Below are 24,333 nucleotides of genomic sequence, written 5' to 3' on the forward strand. Positions count from 1 at the left end.
GAGTATCATCCTCTCTCATGGTTCTCATGGTTGACTGGGTTCAGGGAGGCCCTTCTCTGGGTACCTCATGGTTGCAGTCACAGGGTGGCTGGGCTGGAGACTAGCATATCTGGAGGTTAACGCCAGCTGTTAGCTGGGATCTCAGCTGTGATTGTCAACCAGAGCACTTCCACGTGGACTTGCCCTGTCGCCTGGGCTTCCTCACAGCATGGCCTCTGTGTTCCATCACAGGCTGTCGCTTTCATTACTGTCTGTGAGTCCAGGTAGCCACAAGGCCTTCCCAGATTCAAGGGGAGGGGACATTGATTCTCCCTCTTAATAGGGGAGTAGTCAGGTTCTGGAAGAAGCTGTGGACTGAAAATATTGTCGAGCCACTTTTGGAAAATGCAGCCTGCCTTGAGCCACTTAGGGGATCCTCCAACAGCAGCTTCCTTGGTCTTTGGCAGGCCCCCTTCCTCCCCCAGGCCAAGGTCACAAGCTTAGGCGGCTTCTCATTGGCCCACTGAGTACCCCACGTGTGGCTGCATTACTTGAGTTCCAGCAAAAAGAACATCACAGACAGACAGCCTGCACCTTCCCCACAACCTCCCTGCCACAGGCGTGTGGAGGGGTAAACAAAAGCAAGCGTTTCTCTCGCCGATTCCTTGCTCATCCTATACCCCTTCCGCATTTTCTCATAAGAGGCCTTCTCAGGAATGCCCCCCAGTAAGGGCTGCAGGCAGAGTCATCTTCCGCCAGGTGTCAGGACGGAGCGGCTGAGTCTCTTTAGATAAAATAAAACTTCAAGAAAGCCCCGCACCAGAGAGCCTCAAACCTAGATGTAGATAACACCACCTGAAGAACTTGTTAGAAATGCAGATTTCAATTTTGCCCCAGTTTCTGTAATTATAATAATCACCCAGTTGATTCTCTGGCAAGTGGTCTGGAGACCACACTTGAGAGCAAAACTCCTCTTTGTTTTTTATTTTTTTATTTATTCTTTTTTGGCCGGATGGCATGTAGGATCTTAGTTCCCCGACCAGGGATCGAACCTGTGCCCCCTGAAGTGGAAGCGTGGAGTGGTCCTAACCACTGGACCGCCAGGGGAGTCCCCAGAACTCCTCTCTAAAGGTCAAGGAGAGGTCACTAGTCTTCAGAATCCCTGCCATGGAAGACCTTGTCCGTCTAATAATACGTTCCCCACGTCCCCACCTTGGATTGCACATGGCGACCTGGCTATTCGCTGCTCCCTGGAGGCTCCCTCCCCCTCCTCTTCACGCCTCTTCCTCCACTCCCACATCACTTCTCTGAGCGCAAGACCCATACAGCAACGCTCCCCTGGCTATTGTCACTTGTGTGACCTCAGGGACCTCCAGGTCAGCATGTCCAAATCCACACTAAAATCTTCCCATGAACCTGCCTGTCCTACACGGTCATCAGTCCCGGCACCTCCGCCCACCTGCTCTAAGCGGGCGCCTTGAACTTCACACCTGTCTCCTCTGTCTTCTCCAACCTCCATACCCAGTCAGGTCCCAAATTCTGTTGAGTCTACCCGTAGAGTTATTACAAACTCTGCCACTAAAGATCTCATCAGTCTGACCGCTTCCCTCATTCCTGCTGTGCCGTGAGGAAAAGGGAAGCAGAATTCCTGTCCTGTGCCCTGGTAGGGCTGAGAGACAGCAGGCAAAGTCAAGGTCATTTAGCGAGCAGGAAGAGGGGCTACAAAGAGTGAAGGAAGCCGAGCAGAGCAAAAAGGAACAAGACAGCTGTCCACCTGCCTACAAAACACAGTGTGAATCAGGCAGGGAGGTTTAGGAAATTTCTGTGAGTGTTTTGTGGGCAGATATAGGTGATCTTAGTATCCCTACAGAATGTGGGTGTTCCCCGACCCCAGCAGCATCCTTAGACACCGGCTTTTTCCACCACCCCTGCCTGGTTCCAGGCTTCTGCATCTCCAGCCTGGAGCGATGCAGTAGTTCTCAGCTGCTCTCCCCGACTCCAGGGTCTTCTCCTTCCGTGCCCTCCACACAGGTGGAGGTCAGTGTAAACTGGACCTGCCTCTCTCTTCCAGCAGCTGCTCAGCCCCTACAGTGGCCGTTCTCAGAGTTGGTCCCTGGACCAGCAGCAGTAACTGCATCACCTGGGAACTAGTCAGAAATGCACATTCTTGCCTCCCCCCACCCCATCCCTGGACCTGCTGAATCAGAGAGACGCTGGGGATGGAGCTCGGCAGCCTGTGTTTTCACAAGCCCTGTAGGTGATCCTGATGCAGCTCAAGTTGGAGAACCTGGGCCTAGAGAAAAACATTCCAACCGCCGCTGGGCACCTGCTAGGCGCTCCCTGCCACCCCTGCTGGTTCCCTGGCACTGCCCAAGGCCCACACATCCTGACGCCACCACCAACCTTCTCGGAGTTCTCCCAGCTGAAGCCTTTTGCACATGTTATTTCCTCCGTGTACCTTCCCTACAAGCTCCCTGACACATCATACTCTGACTTCAGAATGCATGTGCCTTGGGTGTTTCCTCGTCTGTGTTCACACCTCTTACTCACCTAGGGCACCTTGTTCACCTCACTGGAGTCACGGTTTATGTGCATTTCCCCTCTTTGTTCTGTCCTGACCGACCATGAGGGTTCAGAGGGCGAGATCGCATGCCAGTCTTCTCTTTGGTCTGGAAGTCCAACGCAGAGCCAGACACACTGGAAAAGTCAGTAAATATTTAGTAAGCACCTGGTTAGGCAGCTGACTGGCCAACTGACTGACTGATTCCCCAACTTGGAAAGAAAAATCAAAGGAGCCTTCAAATAAGCAGAAAGCATTGATTTGTCTGCCAGTGTGCTTATAGTGTGTAACCTTTGCACACCCCTTGCCAGTCCTGTCAGTTACCTGTTAAATAAAAACAAGTGAGTAGAACTTTTATTTTAGTTTGTAGACTTATCACCATCAGGGAGAGGTGCTTTGATATCTTAGTTGTAATATTTTAAGTTCCTTCCCGTATCATTATTTTAGATTTAGCCGAATTTCATTTAATGCTGGGTGATTTTTTTTAAGTCACCATACTTGAAACTCATCACAGCTTACAAAACAAAAAGAAGTCAAATCATCCAGAGACACTTGTAGTGTTAGTTGTCTCGGGTAACTTGTGGGGATTTTGAGCATTTCTTTCCTGACGTTTCTTGACATCCAGGACGATTCTTTACTGATTTCCCCACTTACCTTATTCAGAGCATCAGCCCCTCAACAAACCGTCAAACCAAAGTTAACTCCTGTCTTTGCACTTTCTGACACAAAGGTACCAAAATATTCAGCGAACCATTGCTACAGAGAGGCCTGAAGAAGATTCTGGCAGCCAAAGTTGTGAGCAAGTCCCAGCAGGAGGCAGCGGAGGAGGTGGCGGGAGTGATTCAGAGGCTGAAGCTTCTCAGTCGAGCATAGGTATGCAGGATGGGCCCCGACTCCTGGGATGCGGATGGGGTAAGGAAAGCAGGGCGTGGGCGAGGTCCAGCAGGAGAAAGAGGCTTGGCACCAGCAGGGTGAAACAGACAGAAGTTTCCCACCAGGAACGTAAAGGAAAAGTGGATTCACAGGGAAGAGACCTTGCACCTATGCATCAAGGCAATTTTTTTTTTGGTTGCTTAATCATTTCTTATTAAGTAAATTTATTTGTTGGTGTCCTAAGGATGTTTTCCACTTATAAATAAAACATGCAATAAGAATTCATGGTCTGCTTCCAAGGAGCCACATGACAGCAATAGGAGTAAGACTTGTTTGCATTTGGAATAAAATACACAGCAGAAACTAACACAGCATTGTAAAGCTGTTATACTTCAATAAAGATGTTTTTTTTAAAAATAGGAAATCGTAAAAAAAAAAAAAATTTTTTTTTTTAAGAATAAAATACAATCCCCCCTGAGGGAGGAACGTGGGAGTAGAGAGAACCGGCAGGCTTATGATTATACATGGCCGCCTGGGAGCATTTTTTAGCAAATACCATCAGCATCCACTAGGGGGCTCTGGTGTTCACTGAATCTGCCTGAGTGGACCTCAGATGAGAATATTCAAAAGGCGTTAAGAGATTGACTTCTTTTTTTTAATTGGAGTAGAGTTGATTTACAATGTTGTGTTAGTTTCAGGTGTACAGCAAAGGGATTCGGTTATACATACATATTCTTTTTCAGACTCCTTTTCATCATAGGCTATTACAAAATATTGTATATAGTTCCCTGTGCTATACGGTAGGTCCTTGTTGGTTGTCTATTTTCTATATAGTAGTGTGTATCTGTTAATCCCCAGATTCCTAATTTATCCCCTCCCCTCCTTTCCCCTTTGGTAACCATAAGATTGTTTTCTCTGAAGAGATTGGCTTCTGCTTTTTATACCTGTAATAGCATAAGATTATTACTGTAACATCCTAATAATCCAGTTTCTTTTTGAATTGGGTAAATGATGGCAGATTGACGGCTCTAGAACATTCGGAGCAAACAGCCATGTGCTTCCTGTACTGCCAGGTCTCGGCTCTCTCTGCAAAAGCAGAAGAGTGGACATTTTCACGCCCTCTTTTAAATGCGTATGTACACAGTTCCACCAACTATTTTAATTGTCTCCATTCTATTCATTTTATCAGATATACTAACTAAACTGACTAGTTTATGTATTTCTATTATTAATTTCTATTAATCTCTGAGAGAGATGTAGTAAAGTGATGGAGTAATTAGAAACATGAGGAAAAAGGAACAGAGAATTTCTTTCTGGATTTGGTATTGGATCCGGTGGCATTTGCTGTAGAACAAGCCATCCAAAGCTTAAGCTCACAGCCATGCATTTAGCCCTCAATCCTGCAGGTGGGCAGTTTGAGCTGAGCTCTGCCGGGTGGTTCCTCGGGCCACTGGGCTCACACCTGCATCCTTGGTCAGCTGTGGAATTGGCTGCAAGCTGGCTGGCCTGATGTGGCCTCAGCCGGGGCGGCTTGTCCCCGCTCCCCATGGCTTTTGATCTTGCACAGACTGTTCTCGTGATGAGGGAGAGAAAGTGGGGACCCGCAGGCCTCTCAAAACCCTGGCTCAGAACCTCTGGCAAATTCTGTTGGTTAAAGCAAGGCACAAGGCCAGCTCAATTCAACAGGGTTGCAAAGTTCCATACCAATGGGGATGCAGGGAGGGGAAGAACTGTGGTCCTTTCTGCAAACAAATTATCATAGCTATGGTGAGCAACTTATAAAGAAAGTAAGAAAAAAGTCATTGGGGTAAAAGGGATGAGGTATTCAAGGACCTGATCCTAACTGAAGTTGTACAGGAACACTCCTAGGAAATAATGATTCTTAACTGACAGACACCGAGTGATAGGACACCTGGCCCTATCACTGTGACAGCTGGTCGGAACACTATTCAGAAGAAGAGTCCTCTCCAGCTGTGCAGGTGAAGGCTTGTGGGCTACTGGTGCCACGAGAGAGAAGTCTTCTATTTGAAACGATCTTTTCCCAATGCCATTAGTTGCTTTGCTTCACCTTTTCCAGATCTGAGGAGAGATGGGTCACTTTCTCCAGTGAACTCACAAAAAATCACCTTGCTGCTGCAGTCTCCAGCTGTCAAGTTCATCACCAACCCTGAGTTCTTCACTGTACTGCACGCCAATTATGTGAGTGTTCCCACACACAGAAGGGGCCTGGCCTGGCTTCCGGCAAGACCCGAAACACAACTTGGCAAAGTCGTTGGATAGATTAAAGAGGATAGCATTTTAACTAAGGCAAGGAAAAAAAAAAAAGAGAGAGAAAAGAAAAAAGATGGCTCTTTTTTGCTCTCTGTGAGTCTCCCCAAAAGGAGAAAAGCTAGATTTGGAAATGCTGTAGCTTCTGTGGGTTTTTGTTAGGTTCAGATGTGTTAATATCAGTGAAAGTGATTTGGAAACAAAGATGTGTTTTTATTATTGTTAAAATTTTTAAGGAACACAATTATGAAGTTGATGGATTCCCTTCAGCCTGAATCATTTTATAAAATCACTCTCATGAAGGAAATTTTAGAACAGATAAATAACTAGGTTTCCTTTTCCTATAATTAGTTTTTCAAGTAACATGCTTAAGGTAAATTTGATGTGATTTTTACATAGGTAGTTTTTTCATTTCTTTTTTTTTTTTTTTGGTATTGTCAAGGAAGCAATGACATTATATTATTATAGTCATTACTTCTTTCATTCGACAAATGTTTCCTGCAGTTCAGGCACAGATCTAAGTGCTGGAGTCATAGAGACAGATTAGGGTGACACCTGATGAACAGAAGCTCCTCCTTTTGTGGAGCAACAGACGTGCAGAGATGAGTCTAACGAGACAGGACAGCGCCTGACCTCAGGGAGGAACCAGATGCTCTGGGAACACAGGGTCCTGAGGAGGTGACTGCCGAATTCAGTCCTGAAGGTTGAAAGTGGGAGGGGCAGAGGTTCCAGGCAGCAGGAGGAAGGACTCAGCCTGGGGCTGGGTCCGCTGGGGCTGGAGTGTGGTGACAGGCGGAGGTAGGAAGAGGCCGTGGAGGAGTGAGCAGCGAATTGCCTGGTACGTCCCGGAAAGGAGCCTGGATGTACCTCAGTAGGCGACAGGCACCAGCAGTCTCAGATGTTATCATCAGTTACATGATCCAGTGTTTGAGGAATTCTTTTCTCTGGCAGAACTGTGGGAGAGGGACTGAGGGGGCTAAGACCAGAGGCTGGTTGCAGCGCTCAAGTGAGCGATGATCAAGGGCTGCCCTGCGGGAGGGGCTGAGAGCAGAGAAAGAACGACTCTGCTGGGAGATACTTCGGTCGCGCTTGGGGCCACTGTGATCGAGGGGGGCGGGAGATGAGGACTCCAGAAAGCGTGAGTCCTCTCTGCTTCGGGCCCCTGAGTTAGGTGGTCATGCCCCCCGTTGGCAGTAGTTTGATTAAGTGATATGCGGGCTATGGCAGGGAAGGAGGGACCAGTTTTGAGCAGGTTATATTGGAGAAGCCTCTGGGACATCCAGTGGTTAGACCCAGAGCAGCCGCCCAGCAGTGCAGGGCGGGAGTCACGAAGGGGGACAAGGATGCCAAGTAGTGATGCCCTCAGCACTGGGCACCAGGTGGCCGTGAGCCGGAAGGAGCCACTGCCCCAGCCTGCTCTGGCTGCGGGCCGTCTCTCCCTGGACCACCCACACCAGCCCCAGGTAGCATAAAATGCTTATTTGGCACAATTAGAAACTCGTGACACTTTCTTCACTTCTTCTCATCCCCCAACCTCTACACACACACACACACACACACACACACCACACACACACACGTTTTTACCTAGCACAATTAGAAACTCGTGACACTTTCTTCACTTCCTCATCCCCCCCAACCCCCCCACACACACACACACGCACACGCACACGCACACACACACACACACTAGCAAGGAGTGGCAGACCTCTGAAGGTCAGCCCTAAATCCGCAGGGAACCTTAATTAACACACCCTGCTCTAAAGACAGCTAAGATGGAGCACGGGCGCCCCTGTGCAGTCAGGGGAGGCAGCCGGACGGAGAGGGAGGAGATGCTCAGAGAGTCAGGGAGACTTGAGAGCGCAGAGCCCCGCTGGGGCAGGAGGAGGGAGGAAGGAGGGGAGCTCTGAGATGCAGGGCAGGTCGACAGGGGCCAGGATGCTGAAGCAGCGGTAGAGCCAGACGGCCCGGAGGTCCGTGTGTGTTGACGGGGGGCAGGCGTTTACTTCTGGAGCAAGAGCTCTGCTTCCGAGCCCCACACCCGCAGCCCCAGCGCCCAAGGCGCACGGTCAATCCCTGTGTAGCAATGCACCACATCCCACGAAGGTGCTCAGAGGGCGCTTGGTCTGTGTTTCCCCTAATCCCCACCGCCTCCCCCATCGGCGCCGACGCCCGCTCAGAGTGCCTACCGAGTCTTCACCAGTAGCACCTGCTTGAAGCACATGATCCTCAAGGTCCGGCGGGACGCGCGCAACTTTGAGCGCTACCAACACAACCGGGACTTGGTGAATTTCATCAACATGTTTGCGGACGCTCGGCTGGAGTTGCCCCGGGGCTGGGAGATCAAAACAGACCAGCAGGGAAAGGTGAGCGTGACTGCAGTGGGGGGGCCTTACAGCCAAAGGAGAAGACCGGGGAGGCGGTGAGGAGGGAGCGTGGGGAGGGCAGGGAAGGCTGTGCCTGAGACGCACCCTTGGCCACCAGGAAGGGCGGAGGGGTAACTACCCACACCTGCGTTTCTGTCTTGTGCTGTGCGGGATGTTTTCAAGCATCCCTGGCTCTGCCCACCGGTGCCAGTAGCACCTCCAGCAAGCTGTGACGTTGCTCTGTGTTCTCTGGGTGGGGAAGGGGTGGGGTGTTGGCGGTGGGGGGACAGTATCACACCCAGTTGAGATCTGGAACTGGTTTTAGGTTTGGAACCTGAAACCAGATTCTGTTCCATGACCTTTCTGTTGTTTTGCCTCCTTAGACAGCTCACTCTCAGGGAATGAAATTATTAGCTAACTGGGAGTGACATTATTAGATTACTCATTGTGATTTCCCTCATAAGCCTTCAGTTATTAAAACAGCCTGGCAAACAGGGACCGGGTGAATTGGGCCCGTGCAATGTTACTGGCTTGCATTTTGCTTTCGTGTGACCTCAGCCAAAGCTGGGCTTTCCCAGAGATGCTCTAGAAGCCTAGCTGAGTCTGCTAAAGCGAGGACGCTTTTCCTGAATCACCCTCAGTCATCTCAGTGTACTTATAAGACAGGGCCAAACGGTCTACCAAGGAATTGTCCCTGTGTAATCTTTTACAGACTTTGGTAGAGCAAATCCCTCCCTCTTTTAGTGGCAAAGGAATCAGAAGTGTTGCCAGCAGACACATGTCTCAGTGGGAAACTGCATCACACGGCTCCTTTCCTCGTGCTGGTGAACATGCAAAGCCATGGTTCCCCAAAGAGGGCTGATGGGACACCACCGTGCCCTGAGAGCCAGAAATCCCCCCACAAACCTTTCATCGTGCCTAAGAACCTGGGCTCTCTGGAGTATGGGGGGAAAGATTGTGTCCACTGATTAATGCAAGTCCGTCAGTACGATGACTCTCTATGACCAGCTCTGCAGTCGGGGATGAACTGGGCGAGGGGTGCCTCGTGTGTGCAAAAAGCCACCACAGCCAGATTTCGTTCCCCAGGACTTTCTTGTTTACTGGATGTTGCCTCCACTGGGAGAATGACAGTGACACATGGTCATTTTCATGGTGTGGTGATGATAGCTTTCTATGCAAAAGAAGCAGAGCAGGTTCCAGAACCCTAGACCGTCTTCTTGTTCCTTGCTCGGCCAGTCTGCTTCTTTCTTTATTGACACGTTTAGAGTCAACAGCCTTCACTTGTAGTGTGTGCCGTGTAGGAAGAGGAGGCCCAGCTCTTTGCCGTCTCTGAATGAACTGCCATCCCCACAAGGAGGACAAAATGGCATCTGACTCATCTGTTGTCTTGGAAATCTGAGGAAGGTGGACACAGCCTCCGCCCAACATCGGTGGAGATTGCACGACGTGAGCCTCAAGTTGTCTCCAGGGCTGTGCAGAGGAGGATGGTTGCCATCCGAGAGGTGGTGTGGCTTCGGGTGGTGAGACGGGTGAGACCCCGTCTGTGGCAGGCATGAGACGGAGGCGGCCTCTCCTCAGGACTGAACACGTAACAACAAAATTAGAAAGGACCTCTGAAGACCTGCTACTACATGAAGGAAACAAAATCTTCATCTTGAGAAAAAGCATATAATTTTCTTCAGAAAATAGAAATGAATATTTTAAAGGTAAACTGCTTATCATACACAGAATGTCACAAGACCGTATGACTTCTGTTGAGCAAAAAGAAGCCACACACACAAAACAATCCGAGAGGAAGCAGACATAAAAAAAAACAGAACCAGCATGGGATCTAGCGATCCCACTCTGGGTATTGATCCAAAAGAACTGAAATCAAAATCTCAAAGAGATACCCATACTCCTATGTTCTTTGCAGCATTAATCAAATAGCCAAGATATGGAAACAACCTAAATGTCTGTTGATGGATGAATGGATAAAGAAAATGTGGTGTAGACATACAATGGGGTATTATTTAGCCTTAAAAAAGAAGGGGATTCTGACACATGTTCCAACATGGATGAACATGGAAGACATTATGTTAAATGAAATTAGGTAGTCACAGGAGGACAAAGACTGCACTATTCCATTTATATGAGAGATCTGCTCAAGCTCATAGAAACAGAGTAGAATGGTGGTTGCCAAGGGATGGGAGCAGGAGGAAGTGGTGAGTTTCTGTTCAATGGGTAGAGAGTTTTTGTTACACAAAATGAATAAGTTCCAGAGATCAGCTATACAATATGGTACCTGTAATTAACAGTACTGTACTATACACTTTAAAATTTGTTACAGGGACTTCCCTAGTGGCGCGGTGGTTAAGAATCCACCTGCCAACGCAGGGGACACGGGTTCGAGCCCTGGTCCGGGAAGATCCCACATGCCACGGAGCAGCTAAGCCCGTGCGCCACAACTACTGAGCCTGAGCTCTAGAGCCCATGAGCCACAACTTCTGGGCCTGCGTGCCACAACTACTGAAGCCCACACACCTAGAGCCTGTGCACCACAACAAGAGAAGCCACCACAATGAGAAGCCTGCGCACAGCAACAAAGAGTAGCCCCTGTTCGCCACAACTAAAGAAAGCTCGTGTGCAGCAGTGAAGACCCAATGCAGCCAAAAATAAATAAATAAGTAAATTTAAAAAAAATTTTGGAAGAAACTAAAACTCATGTTAGGTGTTCTTACTACAATTAAAAACAAGAAAAGAGGGGCTTCCCTGGTGGCACAGTGGTTGAGAGTCCACCTGCCGATGCTGGGGACGCAGGTTCGTGCCCCGGTCCGGGAAGATCCCACATGCCGCGGAGCGGCTGGGCCCATGAGCCATGGCTGCTGAACCTGCACGTCCGGAGCCTGTGCTCCGCAACGGGAGAGGCCACAACAGCGAGAGGCCCGTGTATAGCAAAAAAAAAAAAAAAAAAAAGGAAAAACAAGAAAAGAAAAGGACATGGGCTAAATAAATGTTTTAAGATTGCAAGGAACAACAAAATGTAATAGCATAGGGATAAAACAGAGCAGAACTGACACTGTAAAATCAAATTATTAATATAGAATATGAACATGGAAACAGCCCCCAAAACACAGGGAAGGCACCAGATTGCAAACAGTGAAGCATAAAGTGGAAAAAAAAAATGTAAAAACCAATATATATATATATATCTCCTCAGCAAGAACCAGTTTAATATTGAGCAATTTAATATTACAAGATCCCTCAAGATCCCTTACCCATGTGCTCTGCTATATAAGTTACATATTGACTTGATTTACTCTTTTGTCTGTTTCTCCTGGCAGAATTTTAAGCTCCTTGAGAGCAGGGATCTTTGTGTTACTCATTGATGAAACCTCTAAGCGCCTAGAATAGTGCCTGGCACATAGTTGGCCCTCAATAAACCTCTGTTGGATGAATGACTTATAGATGTTCTTCAAGAAGAAATCAGAATACAGTAGCAATAAGTAAATATTAAATATATTAAATTGTTAAATATTGAAAATACAACTTTGATCTACAACAAACTGTTCAGGTGGGCAGATTAATTGAACTCACTGAGTTACAGTAAAATTAATTAAAATAAATGCTATATCTACACATGCTCTGGAATGTCTTTAGAGATTTTAAAAATCTTATCAATATACAGCCATGATAATGTGCAAGTTATTTACAAAGGAATTAAAATAAGACAAGCTTCAAATTTCCCATCCATAAAACTAAACTGTAGAAACCCAGAGAGCAATGACTACAGGTTATTGATGAGGAAGGTAGTAGCCCAATAATCCTATTTCCAGAAAAATTGTTATCATTGAAGTGTGAAGACAGTAGGGAAAAAAACCTCATGTACAAGATTTCAGAGCTCACCCTACTCTTGTGCCTGCCCTAAGAAAACACCAAAAACCATTCTCCAGATGACTCACAAATAAAGCAGAGGAAATCAATAATGGGAAAATCATAGCATTAAAAACTATGGTGGTGGGTATTTAAAATCAATCAAATCCACAAATATAAGTGTAAATAATTGCTTTAAGGTTTTAATGCTTTAAAATATATTGGAAAAGGCTCAATAAAATATGGGAAAATATGTATAATTAAAATGGAATACGTGTATAAGAACAATCTGGAACAATAGCCACAGACCAGAATTTAAAAGATAAGGAAACAGGAAGTGGGTTGGTGAACAGGGCAAGGAAAGTTGTGCCAAGTTCCTAGTTGGGTATAAGGGGGGGGGTCAAAGCAGATAATTTGAAAAACAATGGCTAAATATAGTTATTTGACAAACATAAAAGGCAATCATTGTACCATCTAAAGCAAGAGTTTTCTCTTTTGAATTCCTACAAAAGATAAAATCAAACAAAATACAGCTGATGTAACAAAATGCACAAAAAAATCCCAAGGAAGGAAAGAAAATTAAATTAATAAAATAAAATAACAACAGTAAAGCCAGGCATAACAGTCGTGGCAGCAGGTGGAAATATCTCCTTACCAAAAGGAGATGCTATCAGATTTGATAGCAAACAAACCCAGCTTAAAAAGAAACATACCTAAGAAATGATTCAGAAAGTTTAATAGTAAAAGAATAAATATTTAATATAGTGTGAAAACAATAACAGAAAAATCAGTGACAGTGTATTAATATCATACAAAGGAGAGTTGAAATTCAAATCATTAAAATGGAGTCAGAGAAAAATTTTATATTAATCAATGGTGCAATTAAAATAAAGATACAATAATCATATACACCTTGTGAACCAAAGAACAACATACATATTATATAAAGAAAAATTTATTTTTCTTTTATTTAAATTTAATGCAGTCTCTTTCAAAAACCTATGACCTTAATTACATACAATTTTTATCTGTCAAGTGTATCTCAGTAAAGGTGGAAAAATAGAGCTTACATGAATGGGTAAGCAAAATGTGTTATATGCATACAATGGAACATTTTTCATCCTTAAAAAGGAATGAAAATCTGACATGCTACAACATGAATTAACCTCGAAAACATTATGCTAAGTTAAATAAGTCAGATACGAAAGGACAAATATTATATCCCATATGAGATATCTAAAATAGTATTCATAGAAACAGAAAGTAGAATAGAGGTTACCAGGAAGTGAGGGGAGGAGAGAATGAGGAGTTATTTTTTAATGGGGCCATAGTTTCAGTTTTGAAAAGTGAAAAAATTTAGAAGATGAATAGTGGTGATGGCTGCACAACAAAGAGAATGTACTTAATGCCACTAAATTGTACACTTAAAAATAATTAAAATGACAAATTTTACCACAATTTTTAATAATAATCTTTTATTTTTTTAATTGAAGTATAATTGACTTGCAATATAATATTAGTTTCAGTTGTACAATATAGTGATTCAATATTTTTATAGCTTGTACTCCATCTACAGTTATAAAATAGTGGCTATATTTCCCTGTGGTCTACAATATATCCTTGTTGATTAGTCATTTTATACATAGTAGATTGTATCTCTTAATTCCCTACCCTATCTTGCCCCTCCCCCCCTTCCTTCTCCCCACTGGTAACCACTAGTTCGTTTTCTATATCTGAGAGTCTGTTTCTCCTTTGTTATATTCATTAATTAGTTTTATTTTTTAGATTCCACATATAAGTGCTAACATACAGTATTTGTCTTTCTCCGTCTGACTTACTTCACTAAGCATAATACCCTATATGTCCATCCATGTTGTTGCAAATGTCAGAATTTCCTTCTTTTTTATGGCTGATCAGTATTTCATTGTGTGCGTGTGTGCGTGTGTATACATATATATATGTATACACACACACACACACACACACACACACACATACATACACCTCATCGACTTTATCCATTCATCTGTTGATGGACACTTAGATTGCTTCCATATCTTGGCTATTGTAAATAATGCTTCTATGAACACCAGGGTGCATGTATCTTTTGAATTAATGTTTTCATTTTCTTTTGATATATACCCAGGAGTGGAATTGGTGGCTCATATGATAGTTCTATTTTTAATTTTTTGAGGAACCTCCATTCTGTTTTCACAGTGGCTGCACCAATTTACATTCCCATCAAGAATGTACTAGGGTTTTCTTTTCTCCACATCCTCACCATCATTTGTTGTTTGTAGACTTTTTGAAAATAGCCCTTCTGACAGGGTGAGGTGACATATCTCATTGTGGTTTTGATTTGCATTTTTCTGGTGATTAGCAATGTTGAGCATCTTTTCATGTGCCTGTTGACCAACTGTATATCTTCTTTGGAAAAATGTCTACTCAGGTCTTCTGTCCATTTTTTAATCTTTTTTTTTAATATTGAGTTTTATGAACTGTTTATATATTTTGGATATTAACCTTTATCAGTCATATCATTTGCATATATTTTCTCCCATTCAGTAGGTTGTCTTTTTGTCAATGGTTCCCTTTGCTGTGCAAAAGCTTTTAAGTTTAATTAGGTCCCATTTCTTTATTTTTGCTTTTCTTTCTTTTGCCTTGGGAGACAGACCCCAAAAAATATTTCTCCAATTTATGTCAAAGAGTGTTCTGCCTATGTTCTCTTCTAGGAGTTTTTTGGTTTTAGGTCTTACATTTAGGTCTTTAATCCATTTTGATTTGATTTCTGTATATGGTGTTAGTGAATGTTCTAATTTCATTTTTTTACGTGTTGTCCAGTTTTCCCAGCACCTCTTATTGAAGAGACTGTTTTTCCTCCATTGTATATTCTTGCCTCCTTTGTCATAGATTAATTGACCATAAGTGCATGGGCTTATTTCTGCACTCTCTATTCTGTTCCATTGATCTATGTGTCTGTTTTCATGCCAGTACCGTGCTGTTTTGATTACTGTAGCTTTGTAGTATTGTCTGAAGTCAGGGAGCATGAAAACTTTGTTCTTTTTTCCTCAAGATTGCTCTTGCAATTTTGGGTCTTTTGTGGTTCCATATAAATTTTAGGATTATTTATTCTAGTTCTGTGGAAAATGTCATAGGTATTTTGAAAGAGGGTGCATTAAATCTGTAGATTGCTTTGAGTAGTATGGAAATTTTAGTAATTTTTCCAGTCTATGAACACGGGATATCTTTCCATTTCTTTGTATCATCTTCAGTTTCCTTCATCAGTGTTTTATGGTTTTCAGAGTATAGGTCTTTCACTTCCTTGGTTAAGTTTATTCCTAGGTATTTTATTCCAAAAAATTGAAGAGGCAGGAACACTCACAAAATCATTCTCGGAGGCCACCGTTACCCTGACACCAAAACCAGACAAAGACACTATGAAAAAAGAAAATTACAGGCCAATATCTGTGATGAATATAGATTAAAAATGCTCAACAAAATACTAACAAATCAAATTCAATAATACCTTAAAAGAATCATATACCATGATCAAGTGGGATTTATTCCAGGAATGCAAGAATGGTTGAACATCCACAAATCAATGGGTTACACTACATTAACAAAAGGAAGGATTAAAATCACATGATCATCTCAATAGATGCAGAAAATGCATTTGACAAAATTCAGCATCCATTTATGATTAAAAACTCTCAACAAAGTTGGTATAGAGGGAACATATCCCAACATAATAAAGGCCATTTATGACAAACATCCACATCATACTGTCACCCACAGCCAACATCATACTCAGTGGTAAAAAGCTGAAAGCTTTTCCTCTAAAACCAGGAACAACACAAGGATGCCCACTCTTGCCACCTGTATTTAACATAGTGTTGTAAGTTCTAGCCACAGCAATTAGACAAGAAAAAGAAAGATATCAAAAATTGGAAGGAAAAAAGTAAAACAGTCACTATTTACAGATGGCATAATAGTATATATAGAAAACCCTAAAGTCTACCAAAAAACTATTAGAACGAATAGAGTTCAGTAAATTTGCAGAATACAAGATTAATATATAGAAATATGTTGCTTTTCTATACACTAATAGTGAACTATCAGAAAGAGAAAGAAGAAAATCCATTTAAAATCACACCAAAAAGAATAAAATACCAAGGAATAAATACAATAAAAAAAAACGAGCTTACAACATCTTTTCAAGATCCTATGGACCATTTTTCTAAGTGATAACATTCTATAACACAAAGAAAACAAAAAAGCATAAAATACTCAAGTTGCATTCCATAGCCACAAACAGTAAAGCCAAATTTTAAATAACGAATTTAAAAACAACCATCAGAAACAAAAACTGGGCCAGTTGGAAATTCAAAACAATATGTGACTATTGGGATTTAAACAAAATTAAGACTTAGAAATCTTTAAGAAATTATTGAAAATGCAAGAGAGTAGTACTTAATAAAGCATGAGATAAGAAAGCATGTCTTCAAAGGATTAGCAGCGCTGGTTTTTATTATCAAAGAAGAAAAATAAATATAAAATATAAGCTTCCAAATCAGTGATTTAGAGAAGATAAGATAAAAAAGCAACAGTAATTAAAACAGAAATGTATTTTAATGTTTATTTGAAAAAAATAAAAGGCAGAAGTGTATGAATTAGAAAACAATGTAAGAAATAAATGTAAGCATTGTTGTAGAAGAGAAATAAATAGTAAATAAAATCAACAAAATGAGATGTAGCAGGTGCAGGGAAATTTTTAAAAGGAAAAAAAATACATTTCTTTCTTTATTTAATAAATAGTTAAATAAATGTTTGATATCACAGAAAATCTAGAAGAAATGAATAATTTACATATTATATATATATACACATATACATTTGACTTGGTAAATATAAAAAATTGAATAGACTTATAGAATAATTTGGAAAATGTATCAGTGAATGCATTTCCCACTCCCAGATATCTTCATGCTCTACTCCAGAACATGGGAAAAAATGGAAACTGCATAGTTTATTTTATGAAGCCATTCTACTTTGCTTATGAAACTAGGCAGAAGGCAAAAACTGTTGCCACAAATTTAGTACATCCATACCATAGAAAAGTAATCAGCAATGAAAAAAAAAAGAATGAACTGCTGATACATGTAACAACTTGGATGAATCTCACGGAAATTATATTGAGTGAAAAAAGTCAATCTCAAAAGGTTACATACTGTATGATTCCATTTTTATAGCATTCTTTTTTTTTTAACATCTTTATTGGAGTATAACTGCTTTACAACGTTGTGTTAGTTTCTGCTTTACAACAAAGTGAATCAGTTATACATATACATATGTTCCCATATCTCTTCCCTCTTGCGTCTCCCTCCCTCCCACCCTCCCTATCCTACCCCTTATAGCATTCTTGAGGTGACAAAAATACAGAAATGGAGAACAGTTATTGGCTAGGGGTCAAGAATGGAATGAGGTAGAGGAATAAGGAAGGGAGGTAAGTATAATTGGAAAGGGCCCCATGAAGGGTCCTTATGGTGATTGAACTGTGCAGTATCTTGACTGTGGTGGCGGATACATGAACATGATTAAATTGTATAAAACTAACGTACACAGATGAGTACAAGTAAAGCTAAGGAAATCTGAATTTTTTTAAAAACTATACACAAAATTCACTTGAGTTCCAAAAAGCTCATATTTTAAAATGAAGTTGTTGAAATCAAAGTTCTCATGTCATGCATTCATGAATTGTGCTCACAAATTGTTGAGTAATGTATTATACATAATACAGTGCTACAGCATGAGCTGTTTAGAGATAAGTAAAACACTGTCCTAGCAGATAGAAGTTTATACTCTATTTGGTGAAGGCTGTAATTAGCATAACAAAAAATAAAAATAAATAAATGCTTTTTGAAACAAAAATTAAAAACAAATTAAAAAAAATTAAAATGAAGTTGAATTTGACAGTATATTAAAAGAATGACCCACCACAATTAAATAGGTTTTCTCCCAAAGATATAAGGGTCATTTACTACTACTAAATCTATTATCTCTAGTATTTTAACCAATAGTTTATAGGAGGAATTTCAGTTGATCATTTTAAGAAATACTAGGAAAGTACTTGGTAAAAATGAAATACACATTTATGTTTTAAAAATAGGGGCTTCCCTGGTGGCGCAGTGGTTGAGAGTCCGCCTGCCGATGCAGGGGACACGGGTTCGTGCCCCGATCTGGGAAGATCCCACATGCCGCGGAGCGGCTGGGCCCGTGAGCCATGGCCACTGAGCCCGCGCGTCCGGAACCTGTGCTCCGCAAAGGGAGAGGCCACAACAGTGAGAGGCCCGCGTACCGCAAAAAATAAAAAATAATTTAAAAAAATTAAAAAATAAAACATAGTCTTAGGAAAGTAAATGTGTTTTCATGACAAAATAAAGGCTCCCTTAACATAATGAACCACGTCCTGTTTTACAATTGAACCCTAGTAAGTTTTCCTATCAAAATACAGAACAAGAAGATTGCAGCGGCTGTATCTTATTTCACATTGTTTTGGAAGTTCTCTCATGTATTACAAAAAAAAGGAGGTAAAAGATAAAAGAGCCCTTGTAAAAAAGGAGACAAAATTATCATTATTTGCCAGTTAAAACTATTTTGGAAATTAATAAAGTTAATATCAGTTCTTCTGGAAAAGTGAAATGAACAGGTAAGAATACCTAAGAAAATTTTGGAAAAGATAAATAATGAGAGGAAACTTGCCCTACAGACTTTAATAATTGGAACAGTGAAACTCCCACAGACCATTGGAACAGATAAAATATTCCTGAAACACACCATGGTATTTATAAGAATTTATATTTAATGAAACAATAGGGAATGTGTGATTTAGAAAAATAAGCCCTTGGAGAAAAACATCCAATTACAACTTCACATCATACCAAAATAAGTTTCCAGAAACAATTAACCCACCAAAAATAAAGCTAGAAAAATATAATTAAGCATTTAACTGACCTCTAGCTAGAGAGAAATAATTGAAAGATTTGTATACATAAGAACCTAAAAAATTCTGTGTATTAGAAAACAAAGCCAATGAAAATCAAAAGCAGTTTGAAGGCACATGAGTAAGCACGTTTAAATTAAAGAAAATCTTAACTACCTAACAACAAAAAAGGGAAAAGCCAAGGTAGACAACACTCCAATGAAGAAACTGACCAATAAACTTAGGAGAAAATGTTTGGCTTCCCTTATAATTCATCATTATTTACCATTCAACATTTCTAAGAGTTCTCTCCAATACTCAGCACTGGCAAAGTCCGTGAAAAGGGTTCATGGACTTTTGGTAAGATGACAAATCTGTACGGCTCTTGTGAAGGTAGTTTGTTAATATGGATCAATAAACATAAATGTTATCCTAACTTTTAACCCAGTAATTAACTCAACTTTTAGGAATTTATACTAAAAAATTACCACATATATATAAGGAACCCATTTAACTTTAATTTATAAACTTTGACATATAGTTAAATAATGTCTCCTTTTACTATACACTAATTTAGCTTATACTTGTGTGTTTAAAATCTCATGTAAACATGTTGATAAATGTTGGGTTTTTTTCCCACTCACATTGCATTCTTATTCAGATTCTTTTATTTTTTTATATCACTGGCATCATTTTTTGAGCATCTAACACAGTGTTTCAGGGGACATCATTTCAGTCCCCTCTACGTTGTTGAACATACAGCTCTTTTTTGGCTCTATGTGGGAAGCTGTTCTGGGAAATTTTATTACCAGGCACAGATACTAATTCACATGATTAGTATCTGTGAGTATTTTTGATCTCCCTAATGAAACCCACTTCCTGTATGACATTTTATAGAGCTTTTTAAAAGACTCGTTTACAATGAGTCTTGTTTACAGTACTTTAAATCATAAGCTCATATCTCCCAAGAATAATTTCTAAATCTGTATAGTATTTCTTGGCCTACTTCTGTCAGGTGACACCTGAACACGTCTAAAACAAGCACTGGTTGAGGTCATTTAAGGCAAAGATATCGTTACCAAATATTACACTTTGTTCAGAAGAGAGTATTTGAAAGATTATTTTCTAGTACAAAAGGTTTTGTAAAAGAAAAAAAATAAGTGTAAATTTTCTCTTTTGTGAAAGGTAACTAATTTTAGTTTTAAAGAATGACTTTTGTCATATATTGGAACTTATACACTAATCAGACATGCCACAAAGATTTATGCACAAGAGTGTTTATTGAAGCATTATTATAAAACAGTGAAAAGTCAAGTGTCCAATGATAGAGGGTACTGAAATTATTATGCATTCATCAAACTGAACACCATATAATCAATAAAATTTGTGTTAAAAGAATACTTAATAACATAGGAAAATGCTCATAAAATAATAGGTGAAAAAATCTTCCAACAAAATTGTAGGTGCTGATGTGGGAAGGTATGTATGTATTTGTATATTTACATAGGAAGAGAAAAAAAGTGGAAAACATTCACCAAAATATTTCAGTGATTACCTTTAGCTTGTAATATTTGGGATGGTTTTAGTTACCTTCTTCCCACGTTTTTATCCTTTTCAAGTTTTTTTCTCCGTGAGACTATGCTAATCCTATCATCCAAAAAAAAGAGCATTTATTTAAAAAATAAACAAAATGCTCTCCAGATGATTAATTACTAGAATGCTTTTTATCCATGGAAGGCTCTATTTCTCTTATTTTCCATGATAGGTAAGGTGTTATGCTCACTGTTCCGTGACTCCACCGTGTAAAGTGATTATCAGCGACTGGCGTTGCTTCTTTGAACTGCTGAGCAAGCAGAAGCAGAGGCATCTTCCATCTAGTTTTGAGTAGATGAAAAGCTGGGACCCACGTAAACATGATGACTCAGCCCTGGAGCGCTCCCAGGTATCACTGGCTTCATCTGGCTGGTTCTCATGCGTGTGCTCTTTCCTGGTCTGTCCACAGTCTTTCTTCGTGGACCACAACAGTCGAGCTACCACTTTCATTGACCCCCGAATCCCTCTTCAGAACGGTCGTCTTCCCAACCACCTGACACATCGACAGCACCTCCAGAGACTCCGAAGTTACAGCGCTGGAGAGGTAACCCCCTCTCCCCCTGCCCCACCGTTCACAGGACCATAGACGCTGCCTCTCCTGGTGGAGCCAGGATCTAGGGTTGTCTGTTCCTCCAGGAGCTGAGCCATATCCGTATGCTCTTTAGAAGAGTGGATGATGACTCGGGGCACCCACTTCATGCCCTAGACCCATCTTCAGACTGCCTTGCTTCTGCCTTCCCTTTTGTCCTACACAATCACACCACTGAAAAATCGATCTAGTTTAAAGGAGGCTGAAAATGCAGTGTCAAGACACCCCTACACTTATGACTGGAGAGGTGCTTCCTCAGGCCCACTGGTCGCGTGTAAATTCTTAAAAGACCGTGGAAGTGCTAGGCAGCATATGACTGCATTTAAACTTCTACCCCTCCCTGGATCCTGGAAAAGACTTCATTAATGCATTCGTGGACTGAAAACTGGGGGAATCAACTGGGCCACGTGAATACTCTGTTCCCACCCCACCGTCTGTTCTTCCCTGATTTATATTTTCCTTCACTCGACATGATTACCTTCTGCTGGGCCGTGAAAGGCTGCCCCCTTTCTTTTTTTTTTAACTTTTTATTTTATATGGAGTATAGTTGATTAACAATGTTGTGTTAGTTTCAGGTGTATAGCAAAGTGATTCAGTTGTACATATACATGTATCCATTTTCAAATTCTTTTCCTACAGCACAGGGAACACTGCTCAATATTACGTAACAACCTAAAAGGCTGCCCCCTTTCTTAAACATCAGGTTCCTTGCCTTTCTGAATTCCTGTTTCTATATCCCATACCCTTTCCTGTTCTCCTGTCTCAAACCAAAACTCAAAACATAGCTCTCTTCTATTGCTAATCAGCTCTTGATACTACTATGAGCAAATCCCTTTATGTCCTCACTGACATTTCCCGAGTAGCTACACCTTCTTTTCACACCAACCACCAGGATCTCGGGAGATGTGGGCTCTGAAAACCATTTCCCATGAAGCAGCTTGTAGAGTTAGATTACCATGAGGTTAAACAATGAAGCAGGTGGTATAGGAAGCAAGGAAATATATCTATACGGTCCCACAGAGAGTCATTCCAGGGAGAGCCACAGTGGACGTCTCTGGAGAAACAGAAAATAACCATCTACCTGACAGCCTCCAGAGAACAAACCTGAGTCTCAAGGGAAGAGCTTGTTGTTTGAATGAAAGCTTAGTGTACAGAAAGAGAATCTCTTACTGGTGTTTCGGGGGACTCGTCTGTACACACTGAGAAGCGTAACTGTTTCCAACCAAGGGTCCTCATGGTTTAAGGCCGGTGTGATAAATTGAATTTTTCTTTCATGGAGTCATCGTAAATATCATTGTTTTAGGATGCTACTGCAAGCGTGTTAACTCTTTGTGCATATACGTAAAATGTGTATGTGACCACGCAGAGAGGGGGTATTGTACCTCTCGCCAAGGGTCTTGTGGGTTCCAGGACCCTTCAGATACCAGGCAATCAGCAGCAGACGCGTTCACAGGCTACAGAAAGCCAGGCCTCCACTTCTCAGCTCAACACGTGTAGTCCCCCACCCTTTTATAACACTTCACAAATTTCAAGATGTATTGTCTTGATATGGTAATGGATAAATTCAGAATTCTGCATCAACTTGAAATATGCCATTTGAATGTATTTAAAGTGTCCAAGCTCTTTAATATTATTAAGGTAATTTCAGTGTTAACATAGAGTAACTGCATAAGATAAAAGAAGCTCAGTACCGCAGACAGTTTCGCCACGGTTAATTTTTTTTTTTTTTAAGTCAATCGCTCAACGAAACCCCTAAACATAACGATCTGTTGCACGGATGCGAAACTAACCTGAAAGTGTAAATGTCGGAGCCTTCTGTTGAAAGAACAAGATGAAGATCGCGAGCGTCACTTGCATTACCTGTTCCAAAACATTTATTTGATGTGATTGGCTAGCCCAAGCACAGTCACATCGAATATCAATGTTAATAACAAAGTGCCATCTGCATCAAGCCAAGAAAGACTAACACATAATGACAAAAGGGGGTCAGCGTGCGTCGGCCATCTGGATGCTTCCTAATTCATTCGGTCTCCAACTGACTGTCCATCAGATTTTTAAACCCCTCGCATCTCTCTGCTGGTAGCTTTTCACTGACACAGGGGAAAACCAAGAAGAGCAACCAAGAGAGAAGCTGGGAGACAGAGGATATCTGACCCAGAGGCAGCGCACCAGAGAAAACAGAGACCCGGCCTCTGTGAAAACAAATACCTGGTTCCTCCTACTGTGAGAACACACAGCCTAGGGACCGAGGAGTCAGGAGGACCTGGGTATAAAAAGAGAGAGAGGGGTGTGGCAGAAATGTTTTGTGTTGTGTTTTTGCTGTGCCACAAACATTGATTAAGTGCATGGCCTGCCATGAGCACCGTGAAGTGCAAAGACGTGTGAGATACGATCCCTGTCCTGGAGAAATTTGTATTCTATTTTTGAAGCCAGGCCAGAAGCACACACAGAGTTAAGTAACAGGAGAAATTAGAATGCGATTGAGTGCCAAGAGAGATGTTAGGACACATGCCACAGAAGTTCAAAAGAGGCCAAGGAGAGGTATCTTTTAAAAGAAGGTGCTTGACCTAGACCTAGAAAAATCGGTGAAACCTAGCTAAGTACAAAGGTAGAGGAAGGACAGCCCCACGGACAGCACAGCACAAGCATCAGTGCCGAGGTGGGACTGAGGAACGTCTGCAGAGAGACAAGGAATAAATAGTTCACTGTGACCAGAATAGTAAGCTTCCACTTGGTTTTTGTCTTGGATTTTGGAAAGCTTTGAATGCCACATGGAAGAGCTGGGACGTTTTTATGAGTCCACTGAATGAATTTGAGGAGAATAACATGATGATTTATATGTAAAAATGGGCTTTTAGAGATCAGTTCACCCATTGCTTCTCCAAAGGAGAAGACTATGGGCAATTTGCGATGACAGTTCTCGGATGCGTGGAAGCCTCCCTTGCCATTGCAGGATCTTTTCTCCTGGTCCCATCCGTTAAATTTCAGGAATGTCCCTGCCTCACCAGTTACTATGACAACAAAAACAAAAACAAAACAAAATAGCCCTGAGCATCTCCAAACACCCCAGATGGTAATTCCATTCCAGCTAAGAATGTATTTCACAGTCAAGTACGCTGAAATATCAAGAACTCAAGTCACCCAGGGAGTTCAGGACCAAAGTCCAGATTTCCCAACTCCCAGTCCAGTGTAAACTCATATTTTTAAAGAAGACAGGGACGGCCAAGAAGAGGCAGAACTGTGGCACAGAGAGATTTGAGAGAGAAAGGCCGTG

The 24,333-nt window shown here is 41.7% G+C and overlaps 1 protein-coding gene across 1 annotated transcript in view; it reads left to right on the forward strand.

The window, feature by feature from the left end:
• HECW1 (HECT, C2 and WW domain containing E3 ubiquitin protein ligase 1) overlaps positions 1 to 24,333 on the forward strand; it is a 259,111-nt gene that overhangs the window by 153,972 nt on the left and 80,806 nt on the right. Inside the window, exons 11-14 of the mRNA XM_007124963.3 lie at positions 3,270 to 3,412; positions 5,490 to 5,611; positions 7,861 to 8,046; positions 20,880 to 21,014. Coding sequence (XP_007125025.1) covers positions 3,270 to 3,412; positions 5,490 to 5,611; positions 7,861 to 8,046; positions 20,880 to 21,014 — 586 coding nt within the window. The remainder of the gene's footprint in view (positions 1 to 3,269; positions 3,413 to 5,489; positions 5,612 to 7,860; positions 8,047 to 20,879; positions 21,015 to 24,333) is intronic.

This window comes from Physeter macrocephalus, chromosome 5, assembly GCF_002837175.3.
Source record: "Physeter macrocephalus isolate SW-GA chromosome 5, ASM283717v5, whole genome shotgun sequence".
Classification (NCBI taxonomy): domain Eukaryota; kingdom Metazoa; phylum Chordata; class Mammalia; order Artiodactyla; family Physeteridae; genus Physeter; species Physeter macrocephalus.